The 26,032-nt window shown below is 44.0% G+C and overlaps 2 protein-coding genes across 8 annotated transcripts in view; one reads left to right on the top strand and one right to left on the bottom strand.

Moving 5' to 3' along the window:
• CDC123 (cell division cycle 123) overlaps positions 1 to 285 on the bottom strand; it is a 58,114-nt gene extending 57,829 nt beyond the window's left edge. The window contains exon 1 of the mRNA XM_039245999.1: positions 129 to 285. Coding sequence (XP_039101930.1) covers positions 129 to 202 — 74 coding nt within the window. The 5' untranslated portion in view covers positions 203 to 285. The remainder of the gene's footprint in view (positions 1 to 128) is intronic.
• Positions 286 to 395: 110 nt separating this feature from the next.
• Positions 396 to 24,373, top strand: NUDT5 (nudix hydrolase 5). Of its 7 annotated transcripts, XR_005530829.1 has the most exons (11): positions 536 to 685; positions 10,708 to 10,813; positions 12,032 to 12,099; positions 16,282 to 16,331; positions 17,240 to 17,347; positions 18,777 to 18,872; positions 19,410 to 19,511; positions 21,299 to 21,307; positions 21,439 to 21,492; positions 21,735 to 21,815; positions 24,128 to 24,217. XR_005530829.1 is itself a non-coding variant. In XM_039246003.1 (10 exons), the coding sequence occupies exons 3-10, from the start codon at positions 10,751 to 10,753 to the stop codon at positions 24,213 to 24,215; spliced, it is 663 nt and encodes a 220-aa protein (XP_039101934.1). In that variant the 5' UTR covers positions 402 to 485; positions 6,900 to 7,069; positions 10,708 to 10,750; the 3' UTR covers positions 24,216 to 24,373. The 7 variants fall into 7 exon arrangements, 6 of the variants coding, with proteins under 6 accessions (XP_039101933.1, XP_039101934.1, XP_039101936.1 ...); XM_039246003.1 differs by lacking the exons at positions 536 to 685; positions 21,439 to 21,492; positions 21,735 to 21,815 and adding exons at positions 402 to 485; positions 6,900 to 7,069 and having other exon boundaries at positions 21,299 to 21,386; positions 24,128 to 24,373; XM_039246005.1 differs by lacking the exon at positions 21,735 to 21,815 and having other exon boundaries at positions 24,128 to 24,373.
• Positions 24,374 to 26,032: the final 1,659 nt, after the last annotated feature.

The raw sequence follows: 26,032 nt of genomic DNA, 5'->3' as shown, positions 1-26,032 counted from the left end.
CTGGGCACCGGCGCTCCCATCCAGTCGCTTGAAGGCCTGCGTTTTTTTCGTCTGATGGAGCTAGGACTCGCCCCAAATGTCGCAGTTCCCTTTTGCCTACCGCCCCGGCGTCACCCCTCCCGTCTTACCTCTTGATGGTAAGACTTCGGAACAGTGGATACCACGCGGAGAACTGACAGTGCAGCACATGCTCCTTCTTCATCCTCCAGCCGCCGCCGCCGCCGCCTCTCCCTCTTCTTCCAGCACCCTCCCGGAACCCAGGTCTCCCGTCCCGGAAGTACCCGCCGAGCTCTTTTGGCTCAAGGACTCTTCCGGTCTATCGAGCCAGGAGGCAGTAGCAGAAAAGAGCGGAGGAGAATCGCGGGGCGTCGCTCCCGTGGCCACTCGCACCCGCACGCACCAGCACACGCGACGCGTCCGCGTCCCGCGAAAGGAACTCCGGAAGTGTTGAGAAGCGGCTTCGAAGGCGTGCCCCGCCCCGGAAGGTAACTTTCTCAGGCGAGGTCACGGGCGGGGATTCTACGGGAAGCGGGAGGGGCCGAGCTCACAGCCTCATCACCGCGAGGTGCGGCTTTGCCTTCAGCAGTAGTACCGGTGTCTTCTGAGACTGCTGCCCCGGATTCGTGCTTTCTTCTTTCGTCCCCCTCCCCAAAGGAGTACCCTCCCCTTCGCCCCACACCTTGGAGTAGGTAACGGGGCGCGGGCCAGTCATGCACAAGCCCCTCTTTGGGGACGAGGGAGGGAGCACATCTGGTGCGTGCGGGCAGCCGCACGCGCGTGTCCCAGTCTGCCGGCTGGGTGCGCGACCCGGGAAGCGAGGGGGCGGCCGCTGCGGCGGCGCGGAGAGGAGGGCCAGTTTAGAGAAGACCGGGGAGCGCGGGAGAAGAGCCCGGACTATTCGGAGAAGGGCAGGCAGGAAACCACTGCAGTTAACTTCATTTGAGTGCAGTGGTTGAAGCATCTGCAAAGAGGGTTGACGGCACCTCTTCGTACGTGGAGGGGGCCTCTGAGGGGACAGGGAGAGAATCCTGGCCGTGCGCTCCCGGGGAGTGCGGCTTTGAAGGTAGAGGAGGAGAGGTGAATTTGGGAACACCGACGAGAGGGGAGACGTGTCTCCTCTGAGCGTGAAATGCATTTCTTCCAGCCCTGCCAACGGAGCAGCCTGGAAAAATACACCCAGATTGTATCAGTAGCCGGGCCGGGCCGGGCCGGGATCCTAAGAGTGGAAGAATTCTGGTCTAGTGAAATTTGCAGTATCATTCTTTTTCCTTCTCTTGTCTCCATCACTCCGTTATTTTCCGTATCTCTTTCGTAATGACGTTATCAGTTGGCTACCAGATAACAGAATATTTTAAAAGTACACTTCTGTTTGTTTTTCAAAAGAATCAGTTTCTAGTTGCTGAGAAATGACTTTTAAAACCTCGCCTCCTTACAGTAACATGCCTTAGACTTGCCGCAGTCACGTCTGTCTCAGGGCGCATATTTTAGGTATCTCCTTAAAATTGCACACTCTTCAGGTGATCTCCAGGTCGTGAGTTCAGGCCCCACGTTGGGTGTAGAAATTAAATCTTTTTTAAAAAACTACACAGTCTGGTGTAAGCAGTTTTGTATCAGAAGGTAGGAAGCCCGTCAACTACAGGCCTCTTCAGGAAAGTATTCATTAGGAGAATTACAGGATTCTCTGTCTGTTTGGAGTGAAAAGCTTTTCCCCGGAAGAGTTCGATGTTTTGTTTTTCTCAAAAATGTTACTGGCTAAGTGGTTTAGTTGGGAGCATCGCTTTTAAAGATACATTTTTCCCAGTAGAGGTAAATTACAGTATATTCTGGGGGAGGGGCGGCAGTAGCTTTTCATGAAGTGTTTTGAGAGCCAGGATTATGCAGTCCTTTCTGTTTTGAGGGGAAATGAAGCAATGCTCCATACGCTGCCAGACTGCCAGATTTAAGAGAGACCTAATGTGGGAGGTAGGAGGGGGGGGTTGGAGCAATCACTCTAAATGTTTGTTTTGATTTGATCTAGAAATAAACAGGTTCCTACTGAAGGAAATGTTAGTAGTGCTGGGGTGAATTGGAGTAAGGTATTTTCTGTTGAAGATAATCAATAGATGTGTAGGTGGAACTGGAAACTGGGAACACAGTCATTCTGGAAGAGTCCTATGTTAACAGCCCAGGAAACCTGAGTGTAGAGGTTGAGGCAGCTGCAAAGCATTAATACAGAACTGCAGTTATTTGCAGCGAAGCAGCCAAATTTGTAAACTTGAATATAAACTGCTGGGAAGGAATTTTTCACAGATGTCTTTTAGTCAGGCTATATACTTTAGAAGCGTGTTCAGTGACTTTTTAGTATTACAGTTGATTTTAAGTAACTAATTACACATTTCACCAGCCTCGAATAAGTCAGCATTACTGCCAGATGCACCACTATTCTAAATGGATACAGCTAAATTCCCTTCGATTATTTTCTTAGCCACCATATTTGTCTTTTCTTCACTTAGCCATCAAGTGTTTATACTCCAGTTTCTTCAATAAAACCTTTACAACAGTTGAAATAGTTGCTTTTTCTCATGCATGCCTTAAAAATATCAGTAGTTAAGTGATTGTGGGGGGAAGTTTTTTTTTTGCACAGTTCTAAATTATGAAAAAACGTTTCTTTGCTTCCTTGAATCCCACTATATGACTTATCTTCTAAATTAAAACTTTCATTTACCTGCTGGTTTTACCCACTTGGATATCTCGCTGCTATCTCAAACTCAGTGTAACCATGTTTGAACGCTGACATCTTGGAAGTAGCTGTGGAAACCCTGTCCTAGACACTGATTTAGAACAATAAAGTCTCATGCAAGCTTCCTGGCCACTGCTGTCACTCTATACCAAACCTACATCCTCTCTTGCCGGAGCTTCTTTACTGGTCTTATTACTATAGAGCTGTAACCAATTAACCTTCCCAAGGGTATTTAGTTCCCAGCCAGAAGTAAATGTGATGATTATAAATCACCCGAGTAGCATAATTTCAGTAAAATGTTAGTTACCGCTCTTCCCCGCCCAACCCCCACTTCTGTCCGAAAGGAAAAGAAAAGAAACTCCGTGGCTTTCCATAATTGACAAATTAACTACAGGAAGTCTTCATTATCAGAGGATCATCTTTGTCAGCAAAGGAAAGTTCACGTTAAGTGGATCCTTTTGATGTGGATACGAACATTTTACCATGAGCAGTACCAAAGAAGGACCGATCAAAATATTATCTTTAAAAGAAACTAAAGGTTTAAAAGTTTTATGACTATAAGCAAGACTGTTAAATGTACCCATACTAACTGAATCGTTGCTCATTGTAAATCAAGTGATTTTTTCTGTGTAATTATTCTGAAAGAATGTTAATGGCATCTTGGACAGGCCCAAGCATTTGATGCTTAACTTTACAAGATCATAAAGTTATTTTTGCAAAAATTAATCCTCTCCCACTTAATTTCTTTCAAAATGCCTTATTGTAAATTTCTCAATCCAATCATTAAACTGTTCCGTCTGCCTGACCTTGGTCCATCAGAAGCTTTGCTTATGATTTGAGTTTCCACACCTTTTATTTTGTTGAGCATAAATGGTATTTCCAGTACTCAATTTGTACCTGAGAGAGAGTAGCCATGGTGTTATTTCCTGTGATTTTTGCTTCACTTTGCAACCTCAGCAAAATGCAGGAATGCCAATATGGTAATAACTGAGTAATGACAAACCTGAGTGCAAACTCCTCTCCCTCTTAACCTGAATCCAGCTCATTACTAAGACTGAAATACCTAAAATTGGGAAAAAGTAATCCTTTCTCTTCCTCCCTTCAGAAAATTTTAAGTGCTGTTCCCAAGAGGAGCTTACCTAGCAACAGTCAGGGTTGTGGCAGGTCAGTCAGGGTTACCTGCAAATTTGGGGGAGGGGTCAGACGTTGAGCCACATCTGTGTAAGCCCTAGGATATGTGTTTGCAAATGTTAACATCATCTATAATATGCATGGGCTTTGTTTCCGGATTTTTTTTTTTTTTTGGAGGGGGTGGGAGGGAAAGGTTGAAAACAACAGAGTTTGCCCAACACTACTATAATTTCTCAACCCTTCCCCCATTAGTGTCTCTGTTTTTTTAGCTGGTTCCTTCTACTTCAAATTCTCTCCCTGCCTTCTTGGTATCTAAATCATAATATCATACGGCCTCTTAGTAGTAGCCTTTTCAAGGTCTGCTATGTTCCCTGCCTCCCAAGTGGATATGATTTGTCACTCACTTAAAACACCCTGATGTTGCATTATCTCTATGATAGGCATTTACTCTCTGGTTCTTTGCAGTTTGAACTATGATGTCCCCAAGGGCAGGAATATGGCTCAGTTTATACTTAGTATATACAAACCCAAACGTTTGAACTGCCCATGCTCAGAAAGCCAGCTAGCCTCCTGCCTGCCACTGTGTGGCACTCTAACAATCCTGTGATGTTTTCCCTCACTAGGGTTGTTTGTGCCCTGGAAAAATCATACAGCTAACACATCAGAAACATTCAGTGTTTCAGACCAAACTAAGTGAAAATGCATCCTGTGAATTAAAACAGAACTCAACAGAAAGTCTAACGTGCATATTAGCAAAACATAGGTGATTTGAAATGCTAGCTAATGAAGTGGAGAAAATGTACACTTTACTTTTAAATCTCAAAATAGCATTGAGTCAATTAGGGAAAGCTCTATCACAGTAAGGGGGGTGCAGCTTGCGTTGGAGCCTCATTTGTTTCTGTACTGCCTACGTGTAGTGACTAGTCCCCAAATGGCACCATTGAGTTTCTGTTTTTGAAATGGTGCAAAAATAATATTCCTTTTCTGTTCCAGTAGTATTTTTGAGATGCTTTTATTATCCTGAACATTTTGGGAATCACAGGGCAAAGAATATACTTTGGAAATCACCCTGTAACCTTTTTTTTTTTTTTTTTTTTTTTTTTTTTTTTTTTTTTTTTTTTTTTTTTTTGGTTATTTACGCTGTCAGCAGATTGCTACAAAATACTGTTGCCCCTTGGGGCTAATTGCATTCCAAGTAATTACCCTGGAGAGGTTCAGCCCTGTTTGCCACTTTTTTTCTTTTAGGAATTTTTATGTCCATAGCTTGTTTTTTTGTTTTTCTAGCTCTCTAACATTCTAGCTTCAATATTTTTAAATATGATCTGTTGAAACAACTGTTTAGAGCTTAACATTTGCTGACCAAAAATCCAGCTTTTGATTACAGGAGAACGTTTCATAAGGGATTTTAACTAACATGGTTAAATGAAGAGTAGATGAAAAAGAGTCCTTTAGAAAAGTACTTTTTCGGGGCACCTGGGTGGCTCAGTTGGTTGAGCATCCAACTTCGGCTCAGGTCATGATCTCACGGTTTGTGGGTTCAAGCCCCACGTTGGGCTCTGTGCTGACATCTAGCTCAGAGCCTGGAGCCTGCTTCAGATTCTGTGTCTCCCTCTGTCTCTGACCCTCCCCTGCTCACGCTCTCTCTCTAAAAAAAACTTTTTCCACATTTTGGCCATCTACAATCCCTTTGACAATCTGAGAGAAGCTATCAAGATACAAAGATAAGGAGACACACAGATAATTTAAAGGAGCTGGTGGCCCTTCTGCCCTTAAAGATCCTCACCTGGGGGTGGGGAGCTTCATTTTGTGCAGATTTACTGGAAATCCAGTTAAGAACCCTTTCCATAGAAAAAGTTACAGATTATCTAGCTCTTCCTTTACGAACTTTTGGTGGTGTTTATACTTTTGAGGCCTGCAGTTACCTGTTTTTAAGACGTTTGGATAAGCACAGAAAAGTTACCAAAATGCCAGTTTTCAAAAAGAGGTAGAGGGGCACCTGGGTGGCTCAGTCAGTTGAGCCTCCAGGTTCTGCTCAGGTCATGATAACACGGTTGCGGGTTTGAGCCCCGCATCAGTCTCTGTGCTGACAGCTAGGAGCCTGGACCTGCTTCGGCTTCTGTGTGTCCCTCTCTCAGCCCCTCCCTTGCTCATATTCAGTCTCTGTCTCTAAAAGACGAATAAACATTAAAAAAAAAATTTTTTTTCAAAAGAAGGTAGAAAATTAATCCAGGCATTTTGCCCCGTTCCAGACAGATTACGTACATTGTGCAATAAATGGGGTTGCGTAGTTGCCTAAAAGTTACTTTCTTTTAAGTGTTAGAATTAAAAGCAGAGGAAATAATCCTCCGATGTATATGTTACTAATAAAAAGGAATGGAAATCTGGAAGATAAAAATGTAGGTAGACAAAGAACTTCCAGGTGTAGAAACCACAAACATTGACCAGTAGCCAACCTTCGATTTAACATATGGTTAGTTTTCATGCTGCTTTGATTGCCTTGAACAATGTAGGTTATCTGTCATATATAAACCAAAGCTAGTTAAAAGTTAACCAGAAGTCACTGCCGGTTTTCTTATGCAGTTTGCATAGAACTAAATGACTGTCTCTACATCCACATAGTTTACTGTTGTATGACTTTCAAGCCTCTCTTCAAATGTCACAAAATTAAAGGGGGCTTGCTTGCTTGCTTTTTTTTTTTTTTAATTTTTTTCCAACGTTTATTTACTTTTGAGAGACAGAGTCAGCACAAGCAGGGGAGGGACAGAGAGAGGGAGACACAGAATCCGAAGCAGGCTCCAGACTCTGAGCTGTCAGCACAGAGCCCGATTTGGGGCTCAAGCTCACAAATGGTGAGCTCATGACCTGAGCTGAAGTCGGACACTTAACCAACTGAGCCACCCAGGTGCCCCAAAAAGGGGTTTTCTTGACCACTCGACACACACCCCACCTTCTCCACTCTTATTCTTCCTAATCTTCCTCTGGAAAACGTGTTGCCTCCGACATAAATTATGTATATTGTTCTCAATTTTCTCCCTTCCTTCCCCACCAGAAAGTAAGTGTGTGGAGGACAGGACCTTTGTCTGTTGTGTACACCGCTGTAGCCCTAGCATCCAGGAGACTGCCTGCCTTTTACTGCGTCTGCCGTTGGCTGTGTGAGCCGAGTTACCCAAGATACACAGTTGATGTTTGTTTGGTTTTTTACAAACATTAATACAGTTTGTGAGTATTTCTTCAAGTTTCTTCTTTAGTGTGAAAATGTATCAACATTTCTTTCTCTCATCTTCATTGAGTGGCTTTTATTTCTTCAGCATGAAATCATTTTTTTTCTTACCTAGGGCCTCAATTTTGCTTCTTTGCCAAAGTCCTTATTGGAAATTGAAATCCTAGGCTTGCACACATAATAATCCACAGCACCAGCGTTGATCACCCCTTAATAACACAACAGAAATACGCTTAATTTTAAACAGAAAAATGTGTTGAGTATTGGGCAAAATATACATCCAGAGGACAGTAAAATGGTTACTTGTAACGCCGAGCTCCTTGACTTGTCTCCCAGGCTTTGTCAACCTTTAAATTTAACGTGGCTTTCAGCAAGCCAACTCTTTGTCTCTTGGGGATTTTAAAACTGCAAAGGTGATTGTTTTGTTAATTGAAATGCAATTCACATACCGTGAAATTCGCTTTCTTAAATTGTAAAAATCCCTGGTTTTTAGTATATTCGCAAAATGGTGCCACCATCACCACTGTTTAATTCTAGAACATTTTTCATCAAAAAGAAACCCCATACCCATAAGCAGTCACTCCCTATTCTCTCCTTCCCCCCAGCGTCTTGGCAACCACAAATCTGCTTTCTTGGTCTCTGGATTTGCTATATGGATATTTCATATAAATGGAATCGTACAATGTTTGGCCTCCTGTGTGTGGCTTCTCACACTTGGGATCAGGTTTTCAAGGTTCATCAATGTTGAAGCATGTATCAGTACTTCGTTGCCTTTTTTTTTTTTTAGTTTTATTTTGAGAGCACACGAGGGTGGGGGAGGGGAGAGAGAGAATCCCAAGGAGGTTAGGCAAGGTCAGTGAAGACCCTGAGGCGGGGCCTGAATTCACAAACTGAGATCTTGATCTGAGCTGAAGCCAGGTGCTTTTTAACCATCTGGGCCGCCCTAGTATTTCATTCTTTTTTATGGATGAATATTATTCCACTGAATGGAATACCACATTTTATGTATCCATTCATCAAATGATAGATGTCTGGCTTGTTTCCACTCTGGGGCTGTTACAAATGATACTGCTTTTATTTCTCTTGGAGTGAAATTACTAGGTCATATATGGGAACTTTATGGTTAACCTTTTGAGGATCGTTTTCCAAAGTGACTGCACCATTTTATATGCCTTCCGGCAGTGTACACCAGTTTCTCCACCTCCTCACCAACACTTGTTATCATCTGTTTTTTATTATAGTCATCAAAGTAGGGGTGAAGTGTGGTATCATTGTGGTTTTGACTTACCTTTTTTTAAAAAAAATTTTTTTTAATGTTTTTTCTTTATTTCTGAGAGAGCAAGAGAGACAGCGTGAGCAAGGGACGGTCAGAGAGGAGGAGATACAGAACCTGAAACAGGCTCCAGGCTCTGAGCTGTCGGCACAGAGCCCAACACAGGATTCAATCCACGAACCGCGAGATCATGACCTGAGCTGAAGTCAGACGCTCAACTGACAGCCACCCAGGCACCCCTGTCTTGCCTTTTTCTGATAGCTAACAACACTGGACATATTTTCATGTGCTGATTGGCCATTGTATATCTTCTTTGAAAGTCCTTTGCCTATTTTTAATTGTTATTTGTCTTTTCAATATTGGGCTTTAAGGGGTTTTTTGCAGATTTCAGATATAGTTCTATCAGATTTGTACATTTTTTTCCCATTTTGTAAGTAGTTTTTTACTGTCTTGATGGTATCCTTTGAAACACACAAGTTTTTAATTTTGATGAAGTGCAAGTTATTTCTATTTTCTTTGATTCTGTACTTTATGTGTCGCATCTAAGAGATTATTGCCTAACCCAGGATCATGAAGATACACACTTATTTTTTTTCTAAGAGTTTTGTAGTTTTAGCTCTTACATTAGATCTCTGATCTATTTTGAGTTAATTTTTATATATGGTGTTAGGCAGAGGTTCATTTTTGTCCTTGTGAATGTATGGATCTAGGCCCAGAACAATCTCTTGAAAAGTCTATTTTTTATCCCCTTGGAACACTTGGCACTTTTGTTGAAAATTGGATGAGCAGGATCACCTGGGTGGCTCAGTCAGTTGAGCATCCAACTCTTGATTTTAGTTGGGTCATGATCCTTCGGTCGTGGATCGAGTCCCACATCAGATTCCACACTGATAATGGAGCCTGCTTAAGAGTCTTTCTCCCTCTGCCCCCTCCTCTGCTCTCTCCCTCTCAGTCTCTCTCTCTCAAAAAAAAAAAAAAAATCAACTGACTATAAACCCATGGGTTTAATTCTGGAGTCTCTTTTCCATCAGTTTATATGTCTATCCTTATGCCAGTACCCACACCATCTAGATAACCATGGAGCCTGTTAAAGAGTCTCTCTCTCTTTGTTTCCCTCTGCCCTCTACCCTGCTTGTGCTTTCTCTCTGTCTCAAAAATAAAAATAATAATTTTTTAAAGATGATAAGAAAACAGAAAATAGAAATGAAAAAGGCAAGACAGAAGATCAGCTTAGGAAGTCCAACAGTTAGGTCAGTTTCTGAAACAAAGAACAGAGAAAATAAGGAGATTACCAGTGAAATAATTCAAGAAAAGTTCCCCATAAAGAAGCACAGTATGGTTTCCAGATTAAAAGGACCCACTTGACAAAATAAGAGAAGGGGATTAACAGGTACAAATTTCAGTTATAAATAAGACAGAGGGATGTAATGTACAGCATAGGAATAAAGTTAATAATATTGTAACAACTACGTGAAGACAAGAATAACTACAGATTTCCAGAGAAAGAAAACTGGCCCTGTAGAAAAAGGGTCAGGAATCAGAATGACTTCAGATTTCACAACGGCAGCACCAGAAGCAAGACAACTGAGTTGTGCCCTCATATTTCTGATAGAAAGTTATTTTCAGCCCATAATTCTGTATGCATCCAGGTTATTCAGTCCATTTCAAGGGCAGAAAAAGATCTTTAGACATTGTGGGAGAATAAGCCAAGAACAGAGGATGTAGTAGCGGATAACAAGAGATGAGCCTTTTCTTTCCACCACGGACGTGGTGATACTTGGCAACTCATGGACAACCATGACTGTGATACGTGTTAAAACTTCAAAGTGAACAGGCCACAACAATGGGATTGTGTTTCATTCTCCTGAACTGCACATTTTGAAATTATCAAAATGGTATATCCATTTACTACCAGTTTTAAATATATATATATATATTTATGGGAGCCAGAAAAAGCCCCTACAGCTCTTACAGTTGAGCTGTAAAGGGTAGATAAGGGACAGTGGTTAAGGGGTGGGAATGGGGAATGGTATACAACTTTTGTACTGTTTCCCTTGGAAAGTTTTTAAATTTGGAGTCAGAAAATGCAAGAATGGAAGTGTCAGTGCCTGGTGCCGGCCCCGGAGGAGCTTAGCCAACACGGGCTGAATCTAACTGGAACGGCTGCCGGTTCTTTCCCGCATATATCCTGGGGCCTCTGCACTGACCCGCCGTCTGGGTCAGTCCTCCCAGGCTCACGCAAGCAAAGCAGCCTTGATGACAGATAAGTCTTTAACCATTTTAAGTACTTTGACAAGCAGCCTCTGTTGAGATGTTGCATTCAGAAAAATAAATGTAGCCTAAACAAATCTTACTATCTTACAGCGTGAACGTCTTACCTGAGGACTAAAGACTGACCGGTTTGAAAATGGAAAACCAAGAGCCAGGAGATCCTTCTCGAAATACCAAACAGTCTATTATTTCAGAGGAGGTATAAATTGTTTTTCACTACCCTGCTCTCTCCCCACACAGAGCTGAGTCCAAATGAAATGTGTAGACTATCATTTCAAACGATTGCATTTAATTCTTAAAGACCGATTTTGAGCAGTGTTCTGCTCCCGTTTTAGGACTCAGGCGCATTTTGCTCTCGTATGGGAGCAAGACTGTATCTCTTAATTATATGCACTAGTGAAATCAAGACTGTTTTAAAGTGGATTGTGGCTGTTTGTATAAAAATTCTCAAATTTTAAAAAGGTTTTCCCGGGTAGAAGAATAAGTCCTATGGGAGTTTTAGAGTTTAGACACTTCATACTTAAGTCTTGCATCTTCGTAAACTGTTTATGGTCTCTGTACGTATGTTTAAGAACAGTAAAAATCTAAGTTGTTAGTTGTAGTCTGAATCCCAAAACTAATGTATGTCTGACATGTGATGCAGTTTAGTTTTTAATAAGTCTCTTCCCTCAGGAACCATTGGAGTGGATAAAATTTAAGTCCTTCATCTTGGAACTCAGATCTTGACACCTTCCTGAGGTTGTTTATAGTTTAAAAATCTTTCCATGTTGTCTGTGACTAGATCTGCTGATAATCAGTAGGTTGCTGCTGGCCAGAAGTGACAGATAGGATAGTAAGGAGGACGCGTTGCTTTCTGCCTGCAGGGACCCTCCCCTCTCAGTTGAGGGTAGTGCCGGCAGTAAGTTAGTCCTCGTAACTGAAACTCAAAACGCGGTGTCCAGGCAGAACGACTCGGGCTGCCTGTCTCAGGTTGGGTGGGAAGCGCACGTGCCACTGCAGTCATCGGACGTGGTCTCCTCAGACAGCCTTCCCTGTCGTCACTGATTGTAAACCGCTACTGATGGCTTGCTACCTACTGAACACACCTGTGTGACAAGCAACGGGCTCAGGGGATAGATCACTGGGTCCCAGAAAACCCCTCACTCCTCCGTCCTCCCTGTCTGCCCCCCCCACCCCCACCCAGGAGTGTTTCAACTATCATTTCTTTCCACCTCTCAGTATTACTTCCAAAACCCCAAAAAGCAGCAGAACCACCCTTCAGGAAGACAACTTCCCAAACTTTGAACTGAAAACCTGCACTAATTATTGGGAGGGAAACGTGATCCCCGGGAGGGCCACACAGAGAAAATCTGAAAGAAAACACCTTCTAAATAAAATCCTCGGTTTAAAAGCCTCCCAACTTACTGTCTCCTTTTAGTTAATTTCAGAAGGAAAATGGGTCAAGCTTGAAAAAACGACGTACATGGATCCTACTGGTAAAATAAGGTAAATGGTTTTTTTTCCCTTTTGTAAAATGCTCAGTATTTGGGTTCTTGGGGTCTCCACTTAGTGTCTGGCATAAACTGATACTTTTTTCATTGTAAACTCGGCCTTAAATGAAAAATCCGTATTTTCCCACTGTCAGAATGTTTGGGTTACTTCTAATCGCTGAATACAATTACATTGTAAATTTGTTACATTAAGTAATCAGGAATTGATTTTAACACCATTCGCCCTGAGTAGATTAGATTAGAATGAACCAGAAATTTGGGCCAAGCCCTAACTGAAGCTGATAAAGCAGCAGAGTAATTAACAATCCACATTTCCTCCTCTGAGCCACACCAGGGGTTTTTTTTCTTTTAATTGTTTTTAATGTTTTGTTTATTTCTGGGAGTGAAAGAGAGAGAGCATGAGCAGGGGAGGGTCAGAGAGAGAGGGAGACACAGAATCTGAAGCAGGCTCCAGGCTTTGAGCTGTCTGCACAGAGCCCGACCAGGTTTTAATTTCTAAATTAGAAGGAGGAAGGAGAGAACATTGCTGGGTTTGAGGTAAAACTTACATGCTTTACACCTTGCTCATGGAAATGTAAATTGTAAAAGAAAAAAGAAAAAAAAAGTTTTGCAAAGCATTTCACAGTATGTACCAACTGCCCATAAAGATTTAACACCCTTCAACCCCAGTAATCTCACTCCTGAGACTGTCTGGGGTCATTTAATGCATGAAAAATGTTCACAAAATTTAAAAAAACAAAGCCAAATTGAAAGCACCCAGTGTTCACAAAATTTAAAAAAATTAAAACAAACCGAAAGCACCCTAACCATCTTAAAGCTTGGGAAATAATTGTTCTAGTGTAGCATAATAAAAATACATACAGTATAAGGACGTATAATCTATAATACTATAACAGCTTTGCAGGGTGACACATGGTTACTACCCTTATTGTGGTCACCATTTTGTAATGTATATAATTATTGAGTAACTGTGTTCTACACCTCACATACAATATTGTATGTCAATTCGCAGTTTAAAAACGGGGAAATAACTTTTCAGTGTATTCATTTGTTAGAGTATATGCAGTTATCTACAGAGCAGATTCTGAAGACAATCTAGCAAGTTGAGAAAAGTTATTAAGTTGATAATAAAGTAGGAAATTGTGTGTATGCTTTTTAAATTCTTTCCAAATAATATATAAGAAAAGATTAGGAGGAAAATTGGCGAAACATTAATGGCAGCCGTGTGGTAAACCTTTTTTCTTCTGTTTTCCAAATTTTCTGTTTAGAATTTTTTTAGCTTCTTTCACCCTGCTCTGAAGAGAAATTTTTTATATTAAAATTATCAGAGAAAAGTGTTAAACATTTCCCTAGTGAAATATAAAAAGGAATGAAATAGAATGAGAAAATACAAAAATAAGACTAAATTTAAAAGTATGCAGATTACATGATATAAATTCATTTCAGAAAAAAACTCCCATGTGCTAAGGAATCAAGTAAGAATGTAGACTTTCTTTGTGAGGAAATACTTCTGTCATCAGTGTGAGAGTACATGGGCTTACCAGTAATTGAAACCACTTTAATTATATCTACTAAACGAGCAAAAATACTCCAAAGGGCGGTATTGGAGGGCTGTGGGAAACATTAAGCTATCCAGACCACCATTAAGTTAAAACCTCAAAGTAAGAAAGCCAAGTGCGCTACCACCCATCAGCACAGGGGAAGCGTTCAGCAGAACACTTGTTTAAAGAGACCCTGATGTGCAGGACTAAATAGGGAATGAACAGCAGGAGCAGGGATACAGCACAGAAATGTGGCCGGGCCCGAGCCTAAGGAACACAGTATGTTCAAACCAACTGATACTTGTGAAAACATAGACGGGTTGGAACCCAGTTTGTAATGATACAGTTTGGCTCTCTTTCAACTGTGGAGTTTGTAACACAAATATGACTCTTAATCATATTAAGACGGATTAATCTAAAGAATGCGTGTGCATTTGCCCCATCTCCTTTCTTCACTGGACTCCTCTTCCTCCTTCAGCGTTTCTTAATCAGGGACGTGCATCCGAATCACGTGGAGACTCTTTTCGGGATACTCGTGTCCAGGTCTCAGTTCCGGGGAGGCTGTTTGAGTAGCTGAGGCGTGCACTCTAACGCCTGCCTACCAAGTACCTGCTTCTGTGGCCTGTTGATAGCATGTTCACCTCCGTTCTTGCACGTGTAGGTCTTCCTTGAGCTCTTGGGTAAAGCACTGACATTTCCTTCATACCAGAGTGTCGGGCTTTGAAGAGAGAATCCTGTACTTTAACGTAGGTCATGACTCATATACACTGATACAAAAGCATGTCGGTAAGGATGAAGTAGCAGCTAGAAATCCTTTGTTCTTCCATGTTATTCGTGGATAAGGACACGGAGCTGAATTCAGGAGTGTAAAAACACACTGGCAGTATGCCCCCTGAAGGATACAGGGGCAGAGCTGAAGTCACCTTTGTGCCCTTCCTGCCTCTTGTGTTTGTGGACCGGGGGAAGAACACAAAACAAGCTTTCTCCTATGGCAGTTACTCAGAAAATGGAGTGACTTAACTAGAATCAGAATTCTAAAGCCACGAGAGGCTTTTGAGCTAACATACTCTTAATTCCCTAGTTTCACACCTGAGGGAATGGTCTCACGTGATGTGTGGCTGTGGGCTTAGCTGGTGGGCAGGTAGGGCCTGAGATTGCCTAACTCAGTCAAATGCTCATCTCTCAGAGTCCCTTGAAGATGACTGGAGCTCCCATGGGGCGTCCCGATTCCAGGATCCTGTATAAATGGATTTATGTTTCATTGCTCATGATGCACGGCTCGTTACCGGTTATTTTACATCATCTTAACCACTATAATGACGCTACTCTCTGTTCCTCTTGTCCCAGGTGTATTTGGGACGGCCCCTTCACGGCCCCTCCCAGCACTACCTTCTGCAGTCTTAGGACTAACCCTAAGGGGCGGCAGAGAGAGCTGAAAAGGTGTCTCCTCTCTTGCCATCTGTACTATTTTATCAGAATTGCTTGTTGGTTGGCTTCTTGTTACTAACAGGAATGTTGGGCGGTTATGAGTCGTCACAGCAGTGTGTGGTTTTCATAGGCTCATTTTGACACATTCGCTGTTCGAATCTGGGTATAATACCAAGAGATCTACAGTTTACAGAAAGGTGTTTTTTTTTTAAACTAGACTAAGTATCTGGATTTATAGAAATGTGACTAAGAAATAGAAAATGTGACACAGTCCCGGCCTTAAGCACAGCCATTTAAAAAGTGTGAGGCTCCTCTGGGCGGTCCGTCTCATCATACCTGCTCTTCCTGAGGGAGGCAGATGTTGACACCTTCCTTACCCCGGTCCCCAGAGCCACTCAGACGTCTTATTTCTCTTGGTCCAAAGTTGATTTGCTTCTTCACTCCCATTGCTTTCCACTACTTCTTTCCGGTTTAAGGGATAAGAGTGAAGGGGACTTCCCTTCATATGTCCTTCCCCTTCAAACACCATTGTACCAGTAAGGGGATTCTCAGGACGTGTTCTCCAAAAAACAAATAGCCCATCAGGAAGGAATAAAGCCATAAAAGGGAGCAGGAACTTACCATTCCTCATCTCACTTTTTTCCCTTAGATGAGAGCGATCACAAACATAAAAAATAGAGCACTCGCCTAAATGTAAGAATTCCTCAATTAGTAAATGGCATGACCCTGCTTTCTAAGACTGTTATATTTTAGGTTATACATAAATAACTGTCTCAGTGGTTCGCATTCTGCAGAGTATCATTCACTCTTAGCAAAAAAGCTGGAAATTCTCCTAGGAGCTTAATTTGCACAGACTGCTCAATAGCTTCATTTACTCCTAACCTGTAGATTTATGATCCAAACTGAAATCTTCCCAATGAACAATTTGAAAGACAGCTTAAGCGACCAGTAGGCCTTCTGTTTAGATACCATTCAGAGGATCAGATGTAAGGTGGCTCATGTTCTTTGGAAAAAGTTTCAGAAGCTACAGGAAAGCACGATTAATTGGCTTTTCCCTTATGGATCTGTATTGTTGTGGTCTCCTTGGCCATCATCATTATCACACTTGCATGCTTCACATTTGTAAAGTTCTGGTTGTGGACTAAAAACCCAAGGGTGTTCTCCTCTGTGACACTAGTGATTTTGTTTTTGCTTCTCTGCCTGAACAGAACGTGGGAAACAGTGAAACGTACGACCAGGAAGGGGCAGTCGGCCGATGGTAGGAGCACAAACCCCTTACAACTCTTCATGGAGGAAGTCACCATGCTTTACGGCAGGAGGCGGGGTTCTCTTTACTTTAGCCCAGCCCTCAGAGCAGCTCTCTTCGATTATGATCTGTTATGTTTAAGTCTGGTGTTCCTTTTTGCAGTGCTTTGTGACTAAATCAGTCTTTCTCTGTAAATAACTTCTGGCCCCTGTTATCTGGGCCCCGTCCCAGTGGTTTTGAGGGGAAAGTATAACTAATATTTATAGTCAAACAGAAGTCCATATAATGTGAAGCCACATGCCGTGTCTAGATAGGACTTCTAGAAATCCTCTGAGTTCTCTTCAAAGGACCTAGGTGAGAGCCTTTAGTTTGGAAAACTATTTGGAACTACTTGATGATGAACCAGTTGGTTTATAAATTGACGAGGGCATGGAATTAGGAGAAGAGACCGTCCGTTCAGTTCACGTGCCCTTCTGTGTCTCTGTCCTGGAAATGAACAGAGTAGCTGCAATGGCTGCTGTTTTTGTCCCTGTCTTTGTCTGCCCCGAGAGCTGGGGGGAGGGAGGGAGCCCAGAACTCCTTGTAGGTAGTTTTTGTTTTCCAGAATGCACTGGGGTTTTGTCTGTGTTCTCTCAGAAGGCCAAGTAAAATACTCCTTGGGAGAAAAGGTCCTTTATCCTAAAACAATAGACTCTAATTTAGTCAGCATCTGCTACAGACACTGGGACTGACTCGATTTATCGCTTGAAGGAAATACAAGCGCACATAGACCAGTATAACCTCACCAACGGTCTGGCTGCTGCAGGCTGAGAACTGGGTCTCTGCAGAGGTCCGCGTAGGTGGGAATTCTGTCCTTGACCCCGTACTAAGTTCTCCCTGATTTCATGAGGGGCTTCCTTGGTTTTCTCTCCTGGTCCCAGGTGTGGCGGTCATCCCAGTGCTGCAGCGGACGCTGCATTATGAGTGCATCGTTCTGGTGAAGCAGTTCCGACCGCCCATGGGAGGCTACTGCCTGGAATTCCCCGCAGGTGAGTCCTTGACCGCTGGGCCCAGCACCTGGAACACCTAGAAGGCCAGCGCTTGGACACGTGACACCTTCTTATCTATTCTGGGTGGTTTATGTTAATAAAAAAATGCATCCCTCAAATGCACTCTTGGATGCGCTAACCCCCTGAGGGGAGGCGAGGGTGTGGTCCCAGGCCACCGACCTCTCAGCAATATTTTCTCTGGCTTCTCTTTGAGGAATTGCTCTTCCCTCATTTGCCAAGTGAGTTCATTTTCTATCACTAGCAGCCTGCTTCTGACAAGAAACTCACAGTAATAACTAGGCCAGACTCTTAACTCCAAAACCTATGACTGGAAAAGACATTTTGGTCTTCCTGTATGTAGGCAGGTGGGGAAACTGCCTTAAATTCCACTAGAATATTCTCTTGAGTTGCACAGAAAGTAGAGCTTTCCAGAGTGTGGGGCACTGTGTCATCAGAGCACCTAACTGGGCTCTTCGCGTCTGAAGAGATTAGATCTCACTCACTCGGTGGGGTACGTTTTGTGCTGAAATTCTAGCCCACGAAAATGCGTCACAACTTTTTCTTTTCTCGTGTACCTGCCATTTCACTGAAGAAATTAAGAACTTTAAAAGTAACTAAATAGCCTGCGTTTCACTTTTTTCTTTGCATCATTTCCTTTTCGGGTGAAATAATCTGCGTTCTACGGTCCTCCGCACTCAGCTTCCCTGGTTAGTGCTCGCTGCGAGCACTGCCCGTGTCTCGAGTCCGCCAGCCTCCCTTCCTCCCTCGCAGGTCTTACTCATCCTGGCATTTCTTTACGGACTCAGTATCGCTCTGCGAGGGAGGAAAGCAAGATAGGTGACAGGGTCACACGGGGAACCTGAAAAGAGTGACAGGCTTCCTGGGCCGTGCCACACAGCCGGGTCCGTAAGCTGGGCCATCGGGCCGTCGGCGCCAAGCCAGTTAGCAGTCCACACGGGTCAGTGCTTTCTGTGCTGCTGAGAAACCTGCGGGTACAGCCGGGGTCTGAGTAAGAGGAACAGATGGCAGCTGTCAGGACCTCCTTACTCTGCCTGGGGTGTTATTCTTTTGCCTTTTTTTTTTTTTTTTTGAGAGACAGGGTGAGTGTGTGAGCAGGGGAAGGGCAGAGGGAGAGAGAGAGAGAGAGAGAGAGAGAGAGAGAGAGAATCCCAAGCAGGCTCCACGCCCAGTGCTGAGCGCAGTGCAGGGCTCGATCTCATGACCTGACCTGAAATCAAGAGTCGGATGCTCAACCTACTGAGCCACCCAGGCTCCCCTGCCTTTTCTCTTTGGAGAGCTCCAAGCCTCAGTCAGTCTGACCCATACCACCAGTTTTCACAGTCCTCTGGTCCGTCTCACGTAGCTCAGCAGCAATAGTATCAGAAGGAGAGGATTTCCTTCTCGCCTCACAAACAGTTTGGACTTGCAGGTCTCATTGATGAAAACGAGAGCCCGGAAGCAGCAGCTCTTCGGGAACTCGAGGAAGAAACTGGCTACAAAGGTGACGTTGCAGAGTGCTCTCCAGGTTTGTACTGCTCTCCAGGCGTGTACTTGGGGACAGACCCTTGACGGTTCACCAACCAGTACACTGTTCTCGGTGTAAGGGATATTTCGCCGAGGCTAATTCCCGGGGGAGAAATCCTAACTAGGTTCAGTCCCTGTGTACACGTGAGCCTCCCCTCCGCACGAGGCCCTGAAGCTGGAGAAGAGATGGCAGATTGGCTTACCTTCCACAGTTTGCCAGATCCTAAGCTTTCTGACTTCCCTCCTCCACGTGCCTCCTCACTAGATTTTTCTTCTCAAAGTGGTGAAAGGATCTGACAACATCAGTACTGTCTCCCCCCAGACTTAGCGCGCTTAACCCAGGAACTCTGGGGGGAAATGGGTGTGCTGTGCCGTCCTCCAGCGTATGCTGAGCGAATCAGGCCAAGCATAGTTTCCTGCCCGGGCTCTGTGTGCACTGTGAGTCCTGAGCCCAGTTTCCTTCCGAAGGCATCTGAGTAACGAAACCCATCGAATCTGACTGGTGTCCTTGAAGGTGATTGATTGCTTCTCTCCGTAGCTGTATGTATGGATCCCGGCTTGACAAGCTGTACCACACACATTGTGACCGTAACTATCAACGGAGATGATGCTGAAAACGTGAGGCCTAAGCCAAAGCCAGGTGAGTGCGCGTCGGCTACGGGTAAGGTGGTTCTGGTGCACTGATGATTGGTTACCTCGCTCCGAACTGGGTTTCTCCTTGGTGAGAAGAGAAGAGTGACAGGTCTGTAGATACTTCGTCAGTACTCCAGGCCCTTTTGGGTCCTATAGTGTTTTTAACACTCAGCTGATTTTATGCATTCTTTATAAAATGTTAAATTCTCCCATTTCCCTATTTTCTGTACGGAGTTTATTCCCACTTAGTAACATGAGCGCCAGGTCTGAAGAGGAAACAGTGGAAATCTTCAGAATCACAGACGTGTGCCTTCGCGTGGCTGTGACAGTGGCAAGACTGGTCGTTAGAGGCCTGCGGCTGGTTGTTGTGGACTGAGCTCCCTGCTTAGAGAAACGCTGGGGAAACTCCTTGTTCTGTTAGACTTGTTAGCAAGTTGGGACTCCAGCTTTAACGCCTGTCAGCTCTCTGTTGTCTCCTACCCCATTGAAGGGGGTGTCACACACCACAGCCACATCCTTCCGTTTCTCACCGCCTCAGTGGCTCCTGAACGTGTCGGTGCCCCTCACAGCTGATTTTAAACACTCAACGTTCAGACTTGCAAGTACGCATAGAACTTGCCGTGGAGGAGTCTGCCAGTCCTCAGAGGTGAAGGGAATTGTCACAGGAGCCAACAAGACCCCTCTGAGGTTTACACCCCAAAGCACCGAAAGCAGGGGCTCAGAGAGGGACTTGCAAACCAGTGTCCACGCAGCATCACAGTACCCAAAAGGTAGATGCCACTTGTGTCCACTGGGAGATGAGCGGACCAGAAAAACATGGTGAATATGCACAGTGGAGTTCCAGCCAGCCAGCAGCCCGGGTGGGGCTTGCTGAGTGGGGTGACCTCCGGTAACGTGGTGCTGAGTGCTTCGTCAGGCCAGACAGAGAATTAAATTGGGGCACCTGGTTGGCTCAGTCCGTGGAACGCACAGCTCTTGATCTCAAGGTTCTGAGTTTGGGCCCCATGTTTGGGTGTAGAGCTTACTTAAGAAAAAAAAGTTTTTAAAGTGTAAATATTGTGATTCCACTCTTGAGGTTACCTAAAATATTCGTAGAAACAAAGTAGAAGAGAGGTCCTCTTCTACTATATGGGGGACATACTACTTAATGGGCACCCAGGTTCTGTTTGGGTTGCTGAAAGGGTTCTGGAGAAGGATAGTGCTGATAACTGCACAGCAGTGTGAATGTATTTAATGCCTTTAAATTGCACCATTAAAACTGGTTAAGGGGCACCTGGGTGGCCCAGTCGGTTGAACGTCCAACTTCAGCTCAGGTCAGGATCTCATGGTTCATGGGTTCGAGCCCTGCGCCGGGCTCTGTGCTGACAGCTCAGAGCCTGGAGCCTGCTTCGGATTCTGTCTCCATCTTTCTCTGCCCTTCCCCTGCTCACGCTGTCTCTCCCTCTCATAAATAAACATTAAAATAATGGTTAAAATGGTAAATTTCATGTTTTAACAATTTAAAAACACCTAGTGTATTATAGAACGTGCTTTAAGTTTTGCTCTAAAACATTTGATTTGGAGAACAATAATTTTGTACTGTTGGATTGTTTCTTATATAGATCTCTTAAAATCTATAGAATCTAATATAGTCTACATAGATTGTACATAGAATCTAATGTACGTAGGTTAAATCAGTAGGGACCCAGGTCTCTGTTGAATTCTTACGCCCTTTTTGGTGTGTCTTGCACCAAACTCATGCAGTGTTTTAGGGCAGCAGACCTTGCTGCAATGTCCTCCTTCTGTTTTTTTCAGGAGACGGAGGTATGTTACCCAGCTCGCCGCAGCTGACGTGTCTGGCCTGGCGCGGTGGAGATGGCCACAGGCATGTCGTGGTGTTCTGGTAGGCTCTCTAATTCTTGAGCTTCGTTTTCACTTGCACTTTGTTTGTTTAGAATTTGTCGAAGTAATTTCCTTACCAAAGAATGACCTGCTGAAGAGACTTGATGGTAAGCATTCTTAAGACTATTCCCCAGTTTTCTTGATTTTTCCCCACCCCCAGTCCCATTCGGTGAGGAACGAACTTGAGTTGCACTCTTCACACTCTTCCTCGTTAAAGTCACATACCTAGAAATGTTGTCGAGCTGCAGTTAACCAACAATTTTCCTTGCTGGGTGGCATAGAGTTTGAAAATATGAGCAAAACATTCTGTGTCAAGTTGAAAGCTTTCAGTGGGTTTTTTTCCCTATAGAATAGCCAAAGTCATCTTCCTGCAGATGAGCCCAGACTTCTACACCTCGTGTCTGTAACCCATGGCATTGCAGAGGCCTAAGTACGTATCTTTTAGCTGATCCTCAAAAATGCTAGAGTGTTGGATGGTACTTCGTGCAGGGTAGAAGTTAAAGGAGAATTTAACAAGATTCTCTCTACAAAGATTGAGGTATCTACTATATACAAAGAGCAATATGCTGATATAATAAACCAAACTAACAGCGTCACCCTAGTAAACTACTGGTCATGTAATTACAGTGTGTAATTTCTGGCCAGCCCATCTACTCAGGATTTTGTAAAAAATTGAATAAGGTTATGTGGGCAGATGTCCTTTGGTAAAACGACATTAGGCTATGCTCTACTGGAAACCTGACCGAGGCCCTTCGGGGAGCATCTCCATGCTGGCTGCTAAGTCCCCATTCACTCATTTGTAAAGGAACAGATAATCGTCCTAACTCGAATGTTTAACAGTTTTTACTTCAAAAATTCGCTTGAAACACTATTTGACCTGAGGCTTTGGGGGCTCTTTCTCCCCTTCCATAACTACCAGTGCTTACAATTTTATTTCTAATGTCTCTGTTGTTTTAAAAGTAAACATGAGGGGCGCCTGGGTCGCTTAGTCAGTTAAACGTCTAACTTCAGGTCAGGTCACGATCTCACGGTCTGTGGGTTCGAGCCCCGCGTAGGGCTCTGTGCTGACAGCTCAGAGCCTGGAGCCTGCTTCAGATTCTATGTGTGTGTGTCTCTCTCTCTCACCTGTTCCCCACTCATGCTCTGTCTCTGTCAAAAATGAATATTCATAAATTAATTAAAGTAAATATAAGCTTCCAAGAACTACTGTAATTCAGCTTTCCTAGAAAGCTTTCCTTCCTAGTTTGCCTTTTTAAAAACTAGACCTGGAGCACCTGGGTGGCTCAGTCAGTTAAGCGTCCGACTTGCTCAGGTCATGATCTCACACTTTGTGAGTTCGAGCCCCACAACGGGCTCTGTGCTGACAGCTCAGAGCCTGGAGCCTGCTTGGGATTCTGTGTTTCCCTCTCTCTCTGCCCCTCCCTGCCTCGAGCTCTGTCTCTGTCTCAAAAATTAAACAAACGTTAAAAAAAATTTTTTTAAACTAGACCTAAGGTAGGTTAAGCCCCTCAAGAGCTCAGAGTGAGAAATGCGCCTACTGGAGACAGGCAGCCCTCGTTTCCTCAGAGAAAAGCTGGGCTGCCAGTAACAGGCAGCACAACTTTGAGTCTGTCGGGTCTGACTAGGTCTGAGGTTCAGCCGACTGTGTACTGGGTATAACCTTGAAAACGTGCCACAGCCTCTCCGGGCTTTTCTCCGAAAACAGGAAGGAGAGGTCACCCCTGTCCCCTGGGAGCGTGAGTACAATTAAACAAGATAATGTTGGCACAGAAGGGCTTAAATGTTAGACGCTGTATGTCTGCACTGCGTTTTTATAGGAAAGAAGCATTCCTTAAAGAACTTCTTTCTCCCTTCCATCTAACTTCACCTCCCTAGATCTAGCCTTAGAAGAGGGGACAATAAATAGTGCGAGAGCGAGGGAGGGAGGGAGGAAGAGAGGGGCAGCTCCATAGAGGAAAAGGGGGAAAGAACCATTTTTCCTAGCTTTATTAGAATTGAAATACAGTAATCAAACCATTTATTCAACAGATCACATTTTAGAGGCTGGGAGGAAAGTCTCTCGAGGTCAGTTGGTTACGCGATAGAGCTTTCAGCACTTCCCAGCCCCTGCCCTGCACAGAGGAGTTAGGACACCGGCCTCCCTTCAGGGATCAGCATGCCTCTGAGCTTGTGCCTAAGCTAATGGCTAGGAAAACAAGTGACAGATTCCAGGTCTGCTACCCTCTGCCTGAGCAAAACAGAAGCTCCCCTCAAAGCCACGGGCACGACTACGCTCCCGTGACCTCATTGTGCTAGTGCAGTGGTGCGTGTGGCTGACCTTACAGGTGCAAAGTCTGTGCTCCTGGCAGTGGAGAAGATGCTCGGATCCCGAGAGAAGGACCTGGAGGGTCACCCCCTACCCCCATCCCGAGAGTGAGCTCTCGAAGAAGTAGTGATGGCATCTATCAACTTACAGCTCTGCTGTTCTGACGCATCAAGCCCTCACCTCTGATGTGTGTGGTCTCCTGCCTTTCCTCTTTTTTCTTCTGGGCTTTTGCTGGAAATGTACTCCTGCTTATATATCCTTTCGTCTTCTGACTAGGGCAAGATCCCAGAAGGCAGAATAGGTCTTGTTCCCTGCTCTATCTCCATTGAGCGTGGGAACTGGCACATAGTAGGAGCTCAGTCCGTATCAATTGATTGGTAAGGGGTATTCTCCTTTATTTTCTTCAAAATCTAACTTGTATTCTTTGCTTCCTGTAGCTTTGGTAGCCGAAGAGCATCTGACAGTGGACGCCAGGGTCTACTCCTATGCCCTGGCACTGAAACACGCAAACACGAAGCCCTTTGAAGTGCCTTTCCTGAAGTTTTAAGGCCAAAGGACAGTAGCCATGTTTTTACAAACAAGACCACACACCTGGCCTCCCTCACTCAGACTTTGTATTCAGCTCAGCTTAATGTAGATTTGAAACTAGCCTTTTTCATTAAATAAAAGCAACACAGAATACATGTGGTGATATGGAATTATAATTACAGGGGAAGCTGTAGCCTTCATATTTCAATGATAAACTTCAGCAAATTATTAACAAAAAAGAACATAAATGCAGGTATGTTTAATCCAGTTCTGTTTAAATCTCATCTAATCCAGGAGATAAGGGTATTTCTAGAGGAAAAAAGACCTGAATTCCAAATTAGGTCAACTACACCCACCCTCAATTCCCATATAAACTTCTGTAAGGAGGTACACCAATAAGTATTTACTGTATTAATGTCTAAACAAAGATTAAAAAAAAAAAAAGACCTACTAATTATCTTCTAATTATCTGCTAGATGGAACTAATAAACATCCCTGCAAAGCAGAAAATGTATAATCAACACAGTAACATTCATGATGAGCAAATGTTTACATTTGGCCAGTGGCCTTCTGCCTACCTACTGAAGGTCAACCAGCTCATAGGTAATGAAAAGTGGTCGATGCCATTCACCGTGACAAGGTTAAGAAGCAAATGAAAATACAGGGCCCTTCCCTCAAGCAAGTATATATACTTTGGAATTTTTTTTTTCCTATCCTTAATCTCCACAAAGTACTTGACATTTCTAAAACCAAATCCATTTACCTGGCTGGTGGGCCTTATTGTCTTGGTGTTAAACCATGAGTGTAGCCGGCAAAGTTAGTAAGTACTGGAAACCCAGTACAACTCCCTTAAAGACCAGAATGGAGGACTGTCTGCAGCCCATTCCATGCCTAGAGCCCTTGTAATTCAAAACTTCTACCAGCGTTGTGGGCCGTTTTCTCATCCTTCGCTGAGCTCTGCTCTTGTGGGGACCTCTGTGGTCTCCAAAAGCTCCGGTTTGCCCCCAGCCGAAGTCTCACGGTGATGCTCCCTGGCCAGCCCAACGCTGGGTTTCCAGCCTTGGGCTCAGGCCCCTCCAGCCAGATAAAACCAGAATACTCCTGCCAAAAATGGTGTGATACAGTTCATTTGTCTACAGGTCCCGTTACCCAGAGAGGCCTTTGTGAGCAAAAAATACAGGATTATACACCCTCAACAAAGGGGGAAGGTATGGAACTGGAGAGCTGTCTACATCCCATCTAGTCTCTATACATACTGCAAAAATTAGGCCCAACTACTTGCTCTAATAGTAGCCTTCCCCTGGGTCCCTAGACCCCTTTTTAAAAAAAAATCCTTATTTTTAATTATGGGCATCCAGGCTCCAGAGATCTTACTCCTCCTCCTGAGCTCTCAAAGACCAAGTTCTGTAATTTCCCTTGTTACTGCCCTCCTTCAAAATCAAGAAACAGACGAGGTATAGAAAAGCTACAGACTTAGGCACAGACCAGTCTCCAAATGGACCAGTTCTTCCAAAGCACCTCCCCACAGGAATTGAGAAACCTACTCTGAAATGTTGGTATAAGAGAGATGTTTGTGACCCCGGACCTGTCTTGCCTTTTTCTCTTCCTCAGAGTGCACATTAGAAGTGACCGCTAAATCCTAAACGTCCCCCGATGCCATTTATGTTAACCTTTCAACATCAAGGGCTGTACTTTGGAAGTCAAGTCAGTGTGAGAGTTGGCAGCCTAGGTGTCTCCCCTGGCTGGCACGGTTCATTTACAAGGGGAAGGTTTCCTATAAAAAGCCCTATTTCCACCTTCTCTTGAAAAAAAAA

This window comes from Hyaena hyaena, unplaced genomic scaffold (assembly GCF_003009895.1).
Source record: "Hyaena hyaena isolate Hyena2069 unplaced genomic scaffold, ASM300989v1 scaffold_276, whole genome shotgun sequence".
In the NCBI taxonomy this organism is placed as follows: domain Eukaryota; kingdom Metazoa; phylum Chordata; class Mammalia; order Carnivora; family Hyaenidae; genus Hyaena; species Hyaena hyaena.
This window is presented reverse-complemented; position numbering and strand designations above follow the sequence as displayed.

Excerpts from the sequence above, each read along its gene's own strand:
- NUDT5 (XM_039246002.1), top strand. The coding sequence starts at position 10,751 with ATGGAAAACCAAGAGCCAGGAGATCCTTCTCGAAATACCAAACAGTCT. Across the intron at positions 12,100-16,281 it reads GATCCTACTGGTAAAATAAG|AACGTGGGAAACAGTGAAAC; the intron begins GTAAATGGTTTT and ends CTGCCTGAACAG. Across the intron at positions 21,387-24,127 it reads AGGCATGTCGTGGTGTTCTG|CTTTGGTAGCCGAAGAGCAT; the intron begins GTAGGCTCTCTA and ends TGCTTCCTGTAG.